Here is an 18,550-nt window from a genome sequence, read left to right as displayed (position 1 = left end):
TCTACAGTACACTCATAATCCTGAATGCTAAATTGGAGACTGTTAGAGTGTTTTGTCACTTTCAGTCATTTTCTGACCCATTCATACCCTTACTCATCACCATGGAATTTAGCAAAGTGTAATTAATTGTGCTGTTGTGTGCATTGATGAGAGATAAAAAAGGCCCCATGGGGCTAGAATGGGATGGATGGAAATATTTATTCCAGAATCATGGATAGACCTATTCATTCTCAAGTGTAAAATCTCAAGCAAATTAGTGATAGTGTAATTTATTAAGGACCAGATTCTGCCACCTGTGTGCACACAGAGTATTCTAGTATGCAAATAGTCCTATCAGTGCCCATGGAGTTATCTGCATGGCAGGGACCTATTCAATTTAAAGAGTGGCAGAATTTGTCCTTAAATAAAGTATAAGTAGATCTAAATTAAATCTATCCTGTATTCTGATTATTATGTAGTCCACTTGAATTTGTTTATTTTTGTTTGTCACCTTTAAATGTTCCCAAACTTCTGGTGTGAGTTTGAGATAGTGGGATTATTTCAGGCTAGCCATTTACAGCTCCAGTTTTGGCACAATCACACACACAGGAAGAAATCTATGACCCAAATGGTATTAAGCATGTGCTCCCTCCCTGTAGTCAATGGGAGCTCTGAGTGTTCAACACTTTCTGAAAATCAGGCCAAATGGAGCCTTCAGAGTAAATGACTGTAGAGGTTGGATGAAAGAATTATTCTCCATGGCTTTCTGTGCTGCAAGTAGCTTCTGTTCACCTTTCTGTTTGGGGGCAATAAGAGCTAGCAATACTCCAACTGGAAACTTTCTTTTGCCTAGAAATAGGGGTTTTCTTGTCATAAAGAAAAGAACACTTAGAAATATATAGCTATAGAACATGGGCGTGGTTTAAGGTAGCATGCATTTTACAAACAGAAAGCAAATATGGGTGTAATTAAAATTACCCTTTTGCATTTACAATGGCAAGTTGCCTGACTGCTGTTGACTAGAATGTGCAGATACTTTTTAATTGAAATAGCTGTAAAGTTTACATTCTTACATTCAGTGGAATAATTAAAGCTGGCAGATTTTATGTTCCCCACCCCACCCTCCCTATCTCAGCATGCAAACTCTTTTAAAGAGTCCTAAAAGTGGTTACACACATTTATTGGTAAAGCAGAGATAGTATAATGGGCTGAAGTTAACTGATGTGGTTCGGCTCTCACATTCACTTAACATCAGTGTAAGCCCATTGAGCCTGATTCTGATCTCACACTAGTGTAAAACCAGCATAGCACCAGGTATTTTGCTAGTATCATCAGGTCATTATCAGTCCCAATGTGTCGTTTATGTTTGTGCTTCTGCTAAAGATTCTCAGTTTCTTATTTGTAGTGAAGGGTCAGAATATTTTTGTAATATCACAGTCACAGAATTACCAGTGCCATATAACTCTCACTGGCTCATAGTGCAGGCTAAATAAAAAACAAAGGCTTGGCTGGTTCCTCACAAAATGGAGCCATCTCTTTTGAAACCCATGGGGGATCCACTTCCCTTCAAGCAAGCATTTAGGTTAGCTGCTGAAATCGACATCTACCATAGTAATACAGTAAAAGCTGTGTTATCTGGCACTTTACCAAATGGAAAGCTCTAGAAACCAGCATTTCTGATATCTCATAAAAAGTCCGGTTGGAGCAGGGCTGGCAGACTTTCTACCTGGCTCCTCATGGCTCCCCAGAAGTGGCGACAAGTCCCTGCTGCTGCTAGGCAGGGGAATGGCCACGGTGGTTCCGTGTGCTGCCCCCACCTCGAGCGCTGGCATGAGGCTCCACCTAGGAGCTGAGGAACATGTTGCTGCTTGCGGGGAGCCGCCTGAGGTGAGTGCCACCTGGATCTGGCACCCCGAAACCCCTCCTGCACCCCAACCCTGAGCCCCCTCTTGCACCCGAACTCCCTCCCTTCATTGGTAAGTATAACTCTTAGTTAATCAGAATTTTTGACTAACTGGTACCCCCCATTCCTCCAACATGCTCAGTAACAAAGCTTTTACTGGAATACAGTACTTTGCATAGTGCTTCCCACCTTAAGACCTTATAGCACTTTACAAACATAAATGAATTAAAGCCTCACAACACCCCTGAGAGAGAGATAAAATTATTCAGTTTCTAGTGAATTAAATGTCACTGCAGCTGTACTACGTTGAACTGGGATCTTGTCACTCTTCCTAAGATAATCAGGGTCAGGCTGGAGCAGTTCTTAGATGGGAGACATCCAGGGAAATTGAAGTGTTGACTGAGCTATTTTTGGTGAATCAGGAAGTGACACCTTTTTCTCTGAGTCAGCATTAGAGCATTACATCAGCATATTTAAAGGAGACACCGTGGTGCTGGATGTACTAACATACAGATGGGACGTAGGCACCTAAATTGCTTTTGAAAATGGGACCTACCCTAAGTAGCCTGGGAGCTTCTGAAAATGTTACCCAAGATCCTAAGGCATCAGTCACTGGTATTCTGGCTAAAATCCAATGTACATAATTAATTATTATGTTCTGAATTAGCTGTGATACTCTTCTTTACTCTGTGCCCTAACTGTTCGCATAGTATTGCTATATGCTATTGAACCATTGCCACCTTTCACCCCAAAGATGCCTATACAGCAGTGGGATGCAAAGCCATATATATATAGATAGATAGATATAGATATAGATAGATATATAGATATATATAATGTATATGTTTTGTGCAAAATCAGTATCTAAAGGCCTTTGAGATACTGCTTGGAGGAAAGGTGCCATACAAACATGAGGTCAGCATCATGGCCATTAAATCATTGTTAGGTATGCAGCATGAAATAAACAAATGCTAAACTTTGTGAGAGAGCGAGAGCTGGTGATGGGGATTATTGTGCAAAAGACTTTTTAAATGTTTTAAAGCAGAAGCATCTGTTAAAAGCTTTTCTATAAGCAGTCCTCTCCTTTTATTTATATATATAAATTTATATATATATATATATATAATGTTGTTGCTTTTAATTTTGTCAGCCTATGGCTGACATAGTAATGTGTAACTGATCATTGCCTGCCTTTGTTCTTATGATATCTGAATCTGACTTCACGCATCTGCATAGACCCATCTCTTTTTTTTTATTTTAAATTCTGTTGGCCAGGAATTATGTCATGGAGTTTTGAAAAGCTACAGGTCCTGGAATGGAGCACAAGAACTAGCATTATTTAATTATGTTTCATAGTAAATGTATTCAAACATACTGCCTTTGTGTTAGGTAGCTAACAGTAGGTATTGAAGGTAGGATACTGCAAAGAGTTCATTTTCTCTACTGCCCTAGGATTTCCTAAATGTTTTCTACAATTACCATGGAGATTTGGTCTGAGGTGCCTGAAAAGTAGCCCTCTGTGTGTTCAGTCCTGTAAGATGCTCAGCATGGAAGGTATACACAATAGACTCAGCATCTTTCAGAACACGCTTACATCTTTGCACATGCACAACCTTGCATGCATAGATCAGGCCATTTATGTAAGAAACTCAAGCATTCAAAAAGAGGAGAGACAGAATATATGTTGGAAATTAGTTTTTTAACTTAAACATGTAGAGGCACATTATAATGAATAGAGCCACATTGTTGTAAATGAGCTTGGAATGGTAGAATGGAGCAAATGTCTGGAGAGTTTTGAAAAGCACTTGGGAACTAAATATAGCGCTGGTGAGAAAAGCCACTGCAGGTGAAGGTGAGGGTGACATGTGATGCAACTTCCTTGAAATGTAGAGTAGGGATTTGGGATTCCAAGCATTCTGGCCTTAGGAGCAAAGTTTATCAAGAACACTGACAGAAGCATAGAGAAAGTACAAACAAGAAATTTCACCCACCAGGGTAGTTTCAGCCTTTGAAGCATTCAGTATTAGAGTAGGCCTGTACAAATGGCACTCAGGAAAGTTAAGCCAAATTAACGAAAGATGTGAATTTAATGCACGAGTTAAAGCCCATCAAACCCCCATGTGGACACTCTCATCCAGTAGCCTTAGTTAGCTTTCACGAATCCCCTTCAAAAACTGTCACCACTTCCCTTCAGAATGAGAGCATCCACATGGGTTTAATATGCTTTAACTAATGCCCTAATGTAGATATGCCCTTACTCAAGAATACATTTAACATTTTTTCCAAGTCAGGACACTATTTGTATTGACCTAGCTTAACTAATCATTGTGTAGAATATACTGTAGCTGGATAACGACAGTACCAAACAGCGCTTTTCCCATGTTACGTTAGGATGTCCATCACTGAAGGCAGATGCGAGTGACTTCAATTAAAGGAGAAGGACCAAAGGAAGCTTTGATGTTGACCTGGTCAATATTAATGTTAAATTTGAATTATCATTATTGAATTGTTAAATTTTAATTATCATTACCCTGAATGACAGTAGCTATAGCTTCTGTTTTGTAAAGTTTTCACAATATAGTATTTTGTTCAGGTTGGTTAAGGAAATTATAGTAACATTTTTGGGCCTTTTTGAAATGTATTAATCATAAAAACTAGACTTTCAAGCACAAGATGTACTCAGTACCATGCTGTGTTCACTACATCAGCATGTTAAATTTAGCCCTGGCATAAGAAGGCCCAACCCCATTGATTTCAGCGGCGTACTGACCCTTACAGCAGGTTGAATTTGTAGTAGAAATAAATAATTTAATGAACATATTATGTAAATAATATTTTTATTAGTATACATGAGACAGAAATCTATAAAGCATATTCTACTAATTTAAAGAAATTGTTACATTTCAGTTTTAGGGTTAAATTTTCAAAGGTGACAAAGTGATTTAAGAGCCTAATTACCATTGTCTTCCAATGAGACTTATGCTCCTAAGTGCCCAAATCACTTTTGTAAATGGAACTTGGGCTTCTAAGTCATGTACGCATTTTTGAAAATGGAACCTGTAATCTTTTTGTTGCTGACTCTTACCTTCTGCTTTAACATATAACTTATAAATAGTGTAAATATTCTCAGCCAAACAAGCATTGCCCCCACCCCACACACACACACCCCAATCCTTTGATTCAGCTCAGCTGTGCTAGACTCAGGACAGACGCTGGGGCTGCTGGAGGCCTATCGGCTGCTCTAATTTACAGCCACCTGCAACAACCTCTATGGTGCCACTGCAGTACCCTGGGATCACCGTCCTCCAACTCGCCCACAGCACACTCCTATGCTAAGCAGGGCCGGCTCCAGACTCCAGCGCGCCAAGCGCGTGCTTGGGGCGGCGTTCCACGGGAGGGCGGCAGGCGGCTCCGGTGGACATCCTGCAGGCGTGCCTGCGGAGGGTCCGCTGGTCCCGCGGCTTCGGTGGAGCATCCGCAGGCACGTCTGCAGGAGGTTCACCAGAGCCGCGGGACCGGCGACCGGCAGAGCGCCCCCCGCGGCGTGCCGCCCTGCTTGGGGCGGCACAATTCCTAGAGCCGCCCCTGTGCTAAGGGAATTAGAAAAGGGCCAGCAACACTATCCAGAGATTCCTCTATAGCAGGAGAATCCAGAGCTAGCAGCTTGGCTGGATTTAAGGTGGTTTTGTGCTGCTCAAGTGGTGCAAAACAGCTTTATCAGAGCCAAGCATTTGCCCCATCAAGTCAGATCCTGCTCTTATTGAAGCCAATGGCAAAACTCCTGTTGAGTCCACTGGAAGTAAGAGCAAGCCCTTGACAAAGAGTTAATTGCGGAAGAAGAATCCATTCATGCTCACGTGCTCACATCACTATGGGGTTAAACTCATGACTTCAGCATTTTGAGCTGTGAGTTTAACCCCATGGTGATGACAGACAGTAGTGATAAATAGATACTATGGTGGTGAGCTGATGTAAGAATCTGAACAAAGTACACTTGGGACCAAACTGTGACCTCAGTTGAGGGTATGACTCCTATTTAAATCATCCACTTAGCCAAAATTTGTCCCTTAATTGCGATATATCACCTTTTATTCCCCTCTTCCTTGCAGGCTTTGTGTGAGTTAAGGAAGAAGGAAATGAAAAGAGTGAATGCAGTCATTTCTTTATGTAAAACAAAAAGGTTGGATGAAGATTGCAGCTAAATATTGAATTTTCCCCAATAGATGCATTAAATACTTTCACAGAAGTTTCCGCGACAAGCTTAAGCTACTGATGAATAAAGTACCATAGCATTTTAATTTTACCTGCGGCTAGAAGTAGGTGACGGTTATTTCTAATGAGAACTAGACAAATGATAAATGTCAGAAACCTTCACAGAAATTATAACATTACAAATAACATATCTCCAGCTATCCTTTTGCTTTCAGAGCATATTTTGCAAAGGAAGGGTTTTCCTTTTATGCAAAGCAGAAGAAGGCACCGTTTAGCCTGTAATATTTAACTACCATATGAATCTCTTCTTCTTTAGATTAAAATTATAGGCCCCAGATTGCAAGTTATGATATTTGTTTTCTTCTGATTGCTGCCTTTAGCTCCTAAGTGAACTCTATTGACAGCTCTGTGGGTAACTTTGAAGAAGCCTCTGGGTCTGAATATATTAAGCTCCACAGCATTCCAAAGCAAATGACAAAATTCCCCCACAATTGTCTCAATCTTTTCCCCACAATTTCCCACTGGCCCTCTTTATGAGCTGCATGCAGAAGAGAGTGATCTATTATGTTTGTCCTATTCCTGTTTTTCTTCCTGTTTTAAATATAGCAGAATATATAAAATAACAAAGTGGTATTCAGAAACAATTCTTTTGCCAGGTCTTCCATCTGTTATTCTGCAGAATCCTAATTTTTGTACAAAAAACAAAAGCATGGAATGCAACTCAATATGTTACAAGATGTTTATTTTCATCGACTTAGTCCAATAAAATACATAGCTCAAATATTAATATTGGAGTAAGTTGAGATTTCATTACCATTTGATCTATATATTTTACTGACATAAATGGATAAAAATAAACAGCTTGTAACATATAGAGTTACAGCCTATGCTTTTGTGGATTTAGGGAGTCTGTGGTGGATTTGGATTTTGCAACAGATTTATTTTCTCTAATTCAGTTAAAATAACTACATAATCATTATTTGTGGTTAGTTCTAGCTTCATTTTCATAATGTACCACGGGATTTGTCTGCATAACTTCTGATGGTAATGACCCTATATTGATTGAGATTCTTTATTGCAAGACTGAATTGCAAGTGATTTGACAATGAACTAGGGGTAAAACTCCATTTTAGAAAAAAGAAAACAGATTAATATAATGTAATCTTACTAAAAAAGCATAGGAACACTATACATTCTACAAGGGCTTTTATGGTATTTGTATTGCATGCTGTTCTAAGTACCACACATGTATTTGTGAACTCAAATGCTATAGAATCTGTAAAGATGCAAGATTAAATTTTCCATTGCCATTTTTACAGATAACAGCCCGTCGACAATGGAAACATATTTATGATGAATTAGGTGGTAACCCTGGAAGCACAAGTGCTGCTACATGTACTCGCAGACATTATGAAAGGTAAGATAACTAATATGAAATGCTTGTTTAATAAAGAAAAAATTAATTTGGAGAGCCTTCAAACCATTTTGTAAAGAATTTTAGAGAGAGGGAGAGAGAGAGAGCGCTCTCTTAAAGGCATAGTAAATATCCCTTCAACAATATAGTCCTATAATCCACTGTAATTTAAACCAGAGTGTCTATGTCTCCAATGGCAAAACAAACAAAACACACATCTGATTGCTTTTTGCTTCATACCTACATTTTACCATAGCATTTCTAGTAGAGAAGCTGCAAAATTGAACACAACATATTAAAGAGAAAATACTAAATGACAACTAAATAGTCTACCATTTGTATTCAAAAATTTTCAGGAATACAAATTAGGCGAGTTGTCAAGATCCAAAATAATGGGGTGGCTCGCATTGTTGGATGCTGTTAATATTGCAGGTCATGCAAAGCATTGCATTTCTATTCCTCGATACTTTCTTCTCTCCTCCCTGCACAGAAGCTGCTGCCAACACTCTTGTTTTTCTCTGCAGCCAGTGTTGCTGGTTAGAATTGCAGATTTCTTGTTCTTCCAATATAGATGACAACTTCCAGGGTTTAGGAAGCCAACACACATTAAATAAAACACTGTAGCTAGAATTTTTTGAAAGGCGTTCTTTTTTATACAGTTACTATTACTCAAGTGTGTGTGTGTATTCAAGTTCAAATAAGGGAAATCTGACCTCATGTTCCAGGTTATAAAGTGGCTGCCTATGGAGGTCAGGAGGAAAGCATTTGGTTTTGCCCATGCAAAGCTTTGCACAATTAAGCTATATGAGCGTGAGTTCTGCACCTTCCTATAGAGTATTAGATATTCGACATACTGCTGGATACAAACCATAACTGATGAGGGGAATTGCTAATCTTAAACTCCAACATCAGTACCCCCAACATAAGACCCTATGGTCTATTATGAAGAAGCTACTTCATAACCATCACAAAAGTTAGAGTTAGAAACTTTCTGGAGTCCGACCCAAACAGGCAGGATCAACAGGGTAAGATGTTTTGCTTGGCTATCAGTGCACAGGGGCAAATTCTGATTGACACACTTTGTAGTGTAACCTCATCTGAGTGCCCAAGAAGTCACATGAGTAAATCTCTATGCATCAAGAGAAGAATATATTCTAGGGCTGTATGTGTAAAATAATAAACCACTAACATGAAAGGGGAATGAACAAATGTTTTCTATGCCTAATTGACTGATCAGATTGTGTGCTAATCAGAACTGACATTAGGCTCCGCCTCGCCATTACTGCACCCTCAACAGGCTCCTTGTCTTTCTGTTGTGTCTGGGCCAGCTGATCTATTCAAATCCAGCAGGCTGGGACTCCCCTCACCAGATGTATTTTATAGCATATTGTTTATTTGACAGGGAATCCCGAGAAGCACATGAGATTTAAATGTTACAGTTGGGCTGGGCCCAGAAGACATAGAGGCCTACCGGGCTTTAGTATGAAATTGTAAAAGTGGAAAGGAGAGGCTTGCTAAGAGAGAGTCCATTGTAGTTGTGGAGAGATGAATGAGCCAGACACAAATGTGAGGCCAGGAATACCCCTTTCTTTCCTTCCCCTTTCATGTTAGTAGTTTATTATTTTGCATGTAAAACCATATATTCTGCTCTTGATACACAGAGATGCTTTTCATGTGACATCTTGAGTACTTCAATGAGGATATGCTGCAAAATACGTCAGTCCATGTGTATTTCAACCCAGTGCACTAATAGCCAAGTGAACTAGATTCCTGACACTCCTTGGATTCACAAGCATTCACTAGGCTACCAAAGGACAAATATACTTCCCCCTGAGACATCTCAATGAGTTATTATTAGAAGAAAATACTTTTTTTTGGTTTATCATTGAAGTGGGCCTTAAGTGGAACTCCTACGGTCCAAACGCCTTCATATTTCAGGTGGCTTGGTTTTGAATGCCCGAATTCAAATTCTTTCTTATAGTTGTGGTTCTGGGTTAAACCTGAAACCAGAAAAGGCCTGTTTTCTAGTTCAAGTGCATGCCATCAAAAGATGGCATTTGGTGTTGAAATCTTGTCCGATTTGGCACCATTAAATCTGAAGCCTAGTCTTCATTTAGCCTCAGGCATGAAACTGAAATTCTATCCTTTACCAAATCTTGATTCGAAAAGAGAAGGCCTGGGCTAATCTCTGGATTTAGAGTATTAGCTACTTTTTTCACCAGAGAAAAAGGGTATTAATCTTGAAAAAGACAAAGTTGCCTGGGTTTGTTTCAGTTGGTAAGTCTGACTACAGCAGCTGAAAATGTAATGCTCATTTATAGCCAAAGTGCTCTGATGACATTTAATCTAAAACTAGTGCTGCACTACAGAAATAGATCAGAATTTCTGATTCAGGACACATGTACACTTTTTAAATTAAAGGTGAGCTGTAAAGATAACTGGAAATTGAGTTAAGCCTGGAAGTAGCACTCAATGACCCCACTATTCAGGCTGTGTGGGACATTCAGCAGAAAAATGTACAGGTTTATAATTTACTTTTCTACTCTCTGAAATCTGCTGCCTTTCCCTGTTTACTAGAGACAGAATGCATGATTCCCTGACTTCTCTGATACCACTGTTGTTTGGTTTAGCCTTGCTGTTCTTTAAAACTGGAAATCACTGGCAGTCGTGTTGTCTTAACTAGTTTTTCCTAAGATGAAAAAGTTAGTACTAGTTTACACACTGGCTTAAAAATATTGAAAATGCTTGGTTTGAATGACCTTTGAGTGACAGCATTAGTAAGCAGTGGAGTGAAATTGGGACTGGTGACTGGGAATGGTGCTCCCATTCCCGCAGCTCCCATTGGCCGGGAACAGTGAATCGCGGCCACCGGGAGATATGGGGGGCATCAGCAAACTGTCTCACGGCCCGCAATCACATACCCTGATGGGCTGCAGGTTGCCCACCACTGTTCTAAAGAGAAGAGCTGAATCTTCTGATCACTCTGAGGAGGAGAGTTGTCTTTCAGTAGGTGCTTAAAACTAACAATGCATAGGCAGAGGGCCAAAACATCACCTGAAACCCAATGGCATTCAGGACGATATCACCTCATCTAAAGTCAGAGTTATGAGGGGTCACAGCTGCAGAATTTAGTCTGAATTAGGATGCATGGATGCCAGCTCGCAGAACTTTGAGAGTGTGTGTGTGTAGCCAACAGCTTGGAATGAACAGATCTCTAATGCTGTTACCTCAGCATTGCACATAGTAATCACTGTGACTAAGATAGCTTGCTTTTAACACTGAGTCTGTCTGCTTTGTTTTTCTGGAAGAGGAAGAAAGATTTAGTATGCACTATCAAGTGATTCGTTTTTCATGTAATGTGCTTCATGTTTCCAGTAAATGTTTTCATTTTAAAACAAGGCAAGGTTGCCAGTGTTTCAGTACGTGTTATTTGTGTATTAGTTAGGCTACTTTTGGTTTATTAATGAGTGTCATAATGAAAGTGCAGGTTGCTAAATAGAATCAATGGATGTTTTTATTTAAAGCCTTGCAGGAATCATATAATGCCAATGAATGCATTATTGTCGCTGTAGGCCTGACTGGTCTGAACCTGCCTCTGATTGGTTTAAATCAAATAGGCCCAAGCACTTCATAAAAATGTCTTTGTCAGCTTAGTTTTGCTTTCAAACCTATTCATCTCTGTCAGTTTTTAATATTAGTACCAGGCTCTTGGCCATAGTCCATTAGTATTGTTCTTAATTGCTCATGTTACAGATGATGATTACCAATATAAAAAGCATTAATGTTTTCCCATTGTGGGGCTGTTACTATGTAGATGACTTGAACTGTACAGAGCTTACAAGTTGTTGTTATTTTGGTCATTACTTTTTTTCTTGAATTCTTTAATGCAGTTACTTTGGGTGATAACAGAAAGACGCTCAGTCTGAGTGTGTTATTAACACTATCTGGTTCAAATTGAGCCTTTCTTCCCCAACCTACACAACTTTACACTTCTCACAGTTCACTGTCAGGATCTGTATCTTTGATCATTGGTACACGCAACAATCGGAAATGGCTACTTTTCTTCAAAGCAATATTCTTCACAGTGTGTTCTAGGATATTAGTAATAACGCAGATGCGGTTTCCACACCTAGGGTTTGGGGTTTCTTTTGCTTTCGCACAAAATGAACGATTGACAGCTTTCATTGTCCTGGGTAAACAAGAGGCTCCGTTTCTACAATGCTTGTGACGTTGCATCAGGGATTTTTCATAAGGGTTACAAGAAAAGCACTTTGTGATATATTTAAAAGCCCAAAACAAAAGGTAATAGAAAAGTAAAATATGAGCAATAAAATGGAAGGGCCTTGTTCTGACTGCCAGCCCTTATGTTTTCCCCAGAGCAGTCTCTACACAGAGCATTCACACATACAACTTGGGACATGCTGCAGTTGGTATTTGTAATATGATACTTCTGCCTGACATGCTTTGATGAGCAGTGAAATAGTTAACAATGTTGACGTTGCAAGTATTTCATTGGCATCTGAATTAGCACCCTTTGAAATGAATGGGGCAATTCATACCTCAGAGTCATTGTTTCAGACTTTCTGCAGACTCAGGTATCAGCTACGGTCGCTTCACATTTGGAAAGTTTTCTGCACAACCATAACAGTTAGTGACAGCTTTTTTTAAAGAAATGAACGCTGAAACACTGGAGAACAACTGACAGGTGTGTTCGTACCCCTTTGGGTAGTTCTTCTTGACTCACCAGGGAAGGTGTGCCCCATACTTTGAGAAACAGTCTGTTAGTTTATCTGGTTTTTAAAACTCTACTTGTCTCTATAACATCTGAGATCTGCAGCACATACTAAGTATATATCCTTATGCACAACAAAAATATCTAGGTGATAAAAGAAGTTTGCAAAAGCTAAGTAGGAGAGCCCCATTCTACTGATTTTTCCATGTATGTTTCTCTCTCCCCACTCCCCTCAGTATACATATACAATGGTGGGTTCTAAATTAGCTATTACCAACCAAAGAAAGAGATCTTGGAGTCACCACGGATAGTTCTCCAAAAACTCCCACTCAATATGCAGCAGTGGTCAAAAAGGCTATGGGCCACTACCAGAGAGAGGATACTGGGCAAGATGGACTATGATCTGACCCAGTCTGGCAGCTCTTATATAAAATTTAAAAAAAAAAACCCAAAAAACTCCCTCATCATTGTTTTATGAAAACATAAACCAAGTCAAAATAAGGCCCTTAAAAGGTTTCTCTTTAACAGCTATAAAGACTTTCTACCCTAAGGATACTGTGAAGTAATTCAATATGCAAGAGTCTAGCATTCCCTCACAAATACTGTTTGGTTTTCTTAAAGCATTTAGATAACTTTGCAAAGTGTGGGCATTTCAGCAGTGTTCTGTAAGAAACAGCAGCCAGTCTCCTAGATAGAAAAATAGGAGCCTATTATAACATCTATATAAAAATGCTTAGGGTTGTCTTTAATACAAGTTGTAATTAATAAAAGGTTTTGGTTTACACTGAGTGTGAAAACATCCTCAGGCAAAAATTAATTAAGTGTTATGTCATTCTGTAAACTACAGCTAGTTCTTTGTTTGACCCAAACCCCTTGCCAAACAGCAGTTTTTCTTTGTCATACTAGCTTTGTTGTTTTGTTTTGCTTTTCACCCTGCTTTTTATCCCTAACTGTTCATAGCTTCTAAGAAAACTTTGCAAGTTGCGAATTGTATCAATAGTTTTCCATCAAGCATGAATTTAAATTTGAGGATAGATTAGGTGTGTTTAGCCCTTTTTCTTTTTTGATAAATAACAAGAGGTTTCTACTTATGATTTTCTGTCCTCGGGGCTTTATCATTAAGATTAAATAACTGTACTCTCAAGCATGACACTGAACAAACATCTTTTCAATTATGTGAGTAACAGATGCTTTAACAAAGGAACTATTGAAAATTCAGAAAGCATAGTTCCCCCTCTCCCCCACACAAAATTTTTTAAAAATAAAGTATCAGATGACAGAAGAATGTAATTGTTTACCATTAAAACAGATTCTTAGCTGCCCGTTCAAAATATCTCAGAACATTGTGTTTTTGCAGAACTTACTCAAGACTTGTTTTGCAGTTTTAGAGACTTACTGGCCAGCACTGAAGTCAATAGGCATAGTTTACATGTAAATGTATTTTGATAGTAGGACATTCTTTTCCAGTGCTTAAGGACAAATTGTCTTTGTCACTTGCATGGTGAGGAGGGATCACAAAGACCTGTTCTCCCAATCCCTTGGGCACCCCAGACAAGGGTGAGGGCCAACTGCAGTCCCTATACAGAAACAACTCCCTCTGAGTGCCACCCCTCTTCTACACCCGACTTTGCTGTGGACTGAGCACAATGGGGGGTGGGAGGGGAAGGCTGCACATTGCAAAGCTGTCCCCTGCAAAGCTCCTTGCACTTTTGTGGGTAGGCATTGCTCAGGAAGGGCTGATGGGTGAGCAATTGTGTGGATCCACTACTACTACTACTGCATTTGGTGGAGAAGATGGTGTTTGCAACAGAGGCAAAGACTAAAGAAGCTTCTCTGGAGTGGCCTGGAGGATTCTCTCCCCACAGCATCTCTGGACCAGTGCCCATCCCCTGCATCCAGCCCATCTACTTGGGCTGGTCATTGGGGACAGGATTTGGTCCTTTATCTTTCCCTATTGCTTTATAGGATGGAGAGTTCCTAAGCTTTCATCCTCAGACTGCTCAGCTAAATCAACAGCTGTGTTTGTAATATCACTAATTTCCAGTTTATTTAAAGCAAAGTGTTTTTGAACTCTTACACACAGGCAGTTCCCACCTCTCCATGGTGTGAGAGCGCTCAAGTACCCAGCAGAACTCCCAGTGGGCTGTAAGGCGAGTTGTTGATGAAAAGATGAAAGATCCATTTCTGTACGGCAGGAAAGTTCTCTGGGAACAAAACTGAACTCAAACAAATTTTGTCTGTACTGATAAAATACATGCCTGTTCCGTACTTCAGACAAATGCAAATGATGCGATTGCTATTGTATTCTGCACAAAAGAGTGCAACGCTTGCTTTCGGAACCCCTGCACAGTACAAATGAAATCAGCCTTTTGGAATACATTATTGGTTCCCCCAGCACACTTCATTTTCCTCTTTCGGATTCAGAGATCAGGCCTCTGGTTTTGAACTTCTCTTCTGCCCCTTCCTCTACTGCACGTTAGTAGCTGTGGTGTTGGTCCAGTTTTCCTACCCATTCAAATAGCTGAGCACTATATCCCATGACAAAGCCTCTAGTGGAAGTGGTGGCATGATATGCCTTTAGTGATAGTGCTGCTTCTAAAATCAGGCCATATGGCTTTGAGAAATTATGGGTTTTCATTTCAACAGCAGCGTATTAAAAAAGCAAGAAACACGTCCCATTGAGATTACAGTGGCTCATTCCTGCTCCCCTTCAAGTAAATGGAAGTTTTGCCATGAACTTCCTAGGGAACAAAATCAGGCCAGGGTGATTCAGAGGCTGTAATATAAATTTTGGCATTTCTATTATGCCTAATGTACTGAATTTATTGTAGAGAACCATGAGTGGGTAAGACTCACTCCTCCCATTTTTAATCTACCTTCTGAACTCCAGTCTCAGGTTCTTGCCCGAGAGGCGTCAGGTGGCCCTACCCAGCTGCTATTGTTTATGTGATGGGGCTGTTATTTTAGGAACATAGCAATTGCTACATTGAATCAAACAGGTGGTCCAGTTTATCTGGTCTCTAAGCATGGCTAGGATCAGGTGCTTCAGAGGAAGACGCAAGAAGCTCCATAGTGGACAATGATGGAAATAGAAGTTTCTTCCAAACCGCTGCCAGTGTGAGTTTCTTTATTCCTTGAATGAAATACAAGGGTTTATATCCCTTCTCTGTCTTTTTAAATCTTATCTGCTGAAACTGTGGACATTGCCACTATCCATATAGATGGCTAATCCTTTTTGAATCATACTAAGCTCTTGGCCTCAATGATATTCAGTGGCAATGAGTTCCACAGGTTAATTATGCATTGTGTAAAAAAAAAATTGTTTCATTTATCAGACTGACATATTCTGCCTTTCAATTTCAGTCAGTCTTCTGAACCCTTAGCTGAGAATGGAAAAAACATGGTCACCAGACCTTTAAATCATCCCTAAAAAAATCCAAAGTTTCCATTTTGCATTGTGTTGAGTCTGGAGCACTAAAGAAGAGAATAGGATATGAAAGGGGGAGACATTGGGGAATTTCTGTACTGCCATTCACAAAGAAGGAAATGAAAGAATTAAACACAGGCATGAGCTATGTTAAAAGAGTGAAAGGGTTTAGACTTCAGCATCCAAGCTGCCTTTGTGCCCATAACTCACCTTATGGAGCCTGTGGACAGAGCATCATGTACTGTACATATGGTCACTTCCTAATCCGCGAGCCCTATAGTACCCCAGCACAGTGGGGAGAGTTAAAGAAAGAATTGGCAGCCTTAACTTCTAATTTCCCTCCTCTTCCTGGGTTTGTCAGACCCTTTACATTATTCTAAACATTTTATTAATTATTATTGCTATTCCTATAAATAGACACTCTCTCATGTCCTACAAAGCAGAGTTTAGCTAAAAAGCTCATTCATTCTGTGTGTGCATTAATCAATACATGAAACATTAGTGGTTACTGGTTCAGATTAAATTTTTCGTTGTTTTTTCCTGTAGCTGGAAAAAATGTTGATTTATAAAGATTAAGGGCTTTTTCTTTCTTTTTTCTTTTTATGAAATGCCAGTGATGAAGACATGTTTGTTATACTGTGAAATACATTTCTCTGATGTGAATTTTGCTTTTTGTTGGGAAAAAGATGCAGTCCCTGGAGGATTTTAGAATTTATAAATATAAAATTATCTGCCTCTGTGTTTCTTTTCGGGTTTTTTTTTAGTTGGCAGAAAGCCAGATTACTTACATTACTGTAATAGATTTGCTGACCTCTGACATCTGCTGCAGAGCAGTACATTGAATTTTTCATAATATCAGATGATGCAGATCTAAAAACTTGGTACACTCTGCACCATTATTTAATTCAAGACTCAGTAAAGCAGAATATTTTTAGACTAGCAGTTTATACGTGATTAAACTTAATATTGCTGATTGTAATAAATCAGGATTAGTATAGCACTGATTTGTTAATCTAACTTGTATTGATTTTAAGTTGTCTTTATTTTTTTTTTAAAGTCTCGGTTTTCACAGTGACTGAATTTAATAAGAAGCTCTGTGATAGCAAAGACTCCCCTACTGTTTCTGCTCTTGGCTGGAAAATGTTATTCTTGTATTATTCCAAGGGAAAAAAAACTCATGCTGCTAAAAATCTGCTGCCTTTGGAAAGATTTTTTTAATACACTCCTGCTTACATATTCTATTTATGTTAATTGCCTTATAAATAATACATTTTATTAATCTTAATATTGGAATCTTGATCATGATAAAGGCCCTTTTATTTGGGCTGTTTGCAGTCTTTAGGAGTAAATATTCTTTAGACCACAAAATATTCTTTTAATTTTTCTTATGAATACACTGGTACTTTCCCCTAGCCCTGCCATGTGAGAAACAGCTACATTTCAAAGCAGCTGAAAATTTAGCTGTTATTTTCAAAGTTTAATGCATTCTAGGTAGCCATCTTTTTAATATGTCTTTACCTTTACGTGCTTAAAGATTGATTAAATCTTAGCTGTGCTGCAAGTATTTGACAAAAATCTTGAGCTAGTTCCAGGCATGTTGCATTCTGCTAAACTATTTGTATAATAGATAACCACATTTTTCCTGTGTTGGGCAACGTTGACCTTAAATTGGATAAGTACAGTGTATTTTAATGGTATATTAGCTGGTTGTTTAAATGTTCTGAAAGCCGTATTAGCTTTATTACTCTTGTACTATAAAAACTTCTAATAATCAAATGATAAGATCATATCCTGTGGGTAATCGTGTTGTACCATGACAGGATAACTGAAAAAACATTCAGTGAAAATTGAAACAAACGGAAATCTCTATATGAAGCAGCAATTGTTCATGGTGTTAGGCTTCTCTAGAGCCTCACAGTGCATATTCATGTATGCTTCCTTTTTGCTTTGTGTCTGTGTGTATATATGTATGCGTGCCCTTAAAAATTATCTCTGTGCAGTAGAGAAACAGCAGCACATTGGGCCTTATTTAAAAAAAAAAGGGGGGGGGGACCTCTAGAACAAGCCATCCTTGTGTTTTGATTCAGTTTTACCTTAGTCATGCCTCTTTCCCGCTACAAGAAACATTTAATTCCAGATTTCCTGCTGCTGGCTCTAGGCCTTTGACCAGCTACGTGAAATGTATTTTTTACTGCTGTCTTAGTGCCAACTGCTGAACTCAGTGAAAAAGAACTGAAATGAAAATGTTGTACTCCCACATGATCTCTTAAGATTAGAAAAGGAAATTTAAGCTGTGGTTCCTAATTAGCACCAAACCTATTGAGTCTTGGTGCTCTATATGGCAACAAAGAGGAGGAACCTTTGTCAGAAAGTGCCATAAAAGACTCAATGGAAAGAATGCTAACAGTGATTAATCTTGTCAGGCCCATCCTTATTCCGATTTCTGCCTTAACCAGAAGGTTAATCACATAGTATCTTATTAAAAGGACCACTAGTGGTACAATATCATCTTTGTCTCATTTAGAGCTATGAACAGCTATTGAAACATTTACTGATGGTATATGTAGATTGCAAATGGACGACATGTTCCCATGGAAACAAAACAAAGTCAAACAATCCTATCACAGTGCGAACAATTATAGCAATAAAATGTGTTTTTATTAAAAGTGACTTTAAATATTTAACACATGGCAGCAAGATATAAATATTGCCCAGTATGAAACCAAAACTTGTCTCTCTAGTAAAGTCCCAAATACTGCATGCAGCAGAGGGAGATATTAAGTGTTTCATGAATATTTGTGCTTTACAAATGAAATTTACCAGCCTCAAGTATGAACAAGATTATTTTTTCTTATTCTGCTTAGTTATGCTTTTTATTATATA

At 38.9% G+C, this 18,550-nt stretch overlaps 1 protein-coding gene across 12 annotated transcripts in view; it reads left to right on the top strand.

The window, feature by feature from the left end:
* Window positions 1-18,550, top strand: part of ARID5B (AT-rich interaction domain 5B) — a 148,844-nt gene that overhangs the window by 117,914 nt on the left and 12,380 nt on the right. For all 12 annotated transcript variants that reach the window (XM_039481429.1, XM_039481438.1, XM_039481436.1 and 9 more), the window contains one exon: window positions 7,414-7,511. In XM_039481429.1, the coding sequence (XP_039337363.1) occupies window positions 7,414-7,511 (98 nt within the window). The remainder of the gene's footprint in view (window positions 1-7,413; window positions 7,512-18,550) is intronic.

The sequence above is a fragment of the Mauremys reevesii genome, linkage group 7 (assembly GCF_016161935.1).
Source record: "Mauremys reevesii isolate NIE-2019 linkage group 7, ASM1616193v1, whole genome shotgun sequence".
Classification (NCBI taxonomy): Eukaryota; Metazoa; Chordata; order Testudines; family Geoemydidae; genus Mauremys; species Mauremys reevesii.
Note: the sequence above shows the minus strand (reverse complement) of the source record. Positions and strands in the feature narration are given on the sequence as shown.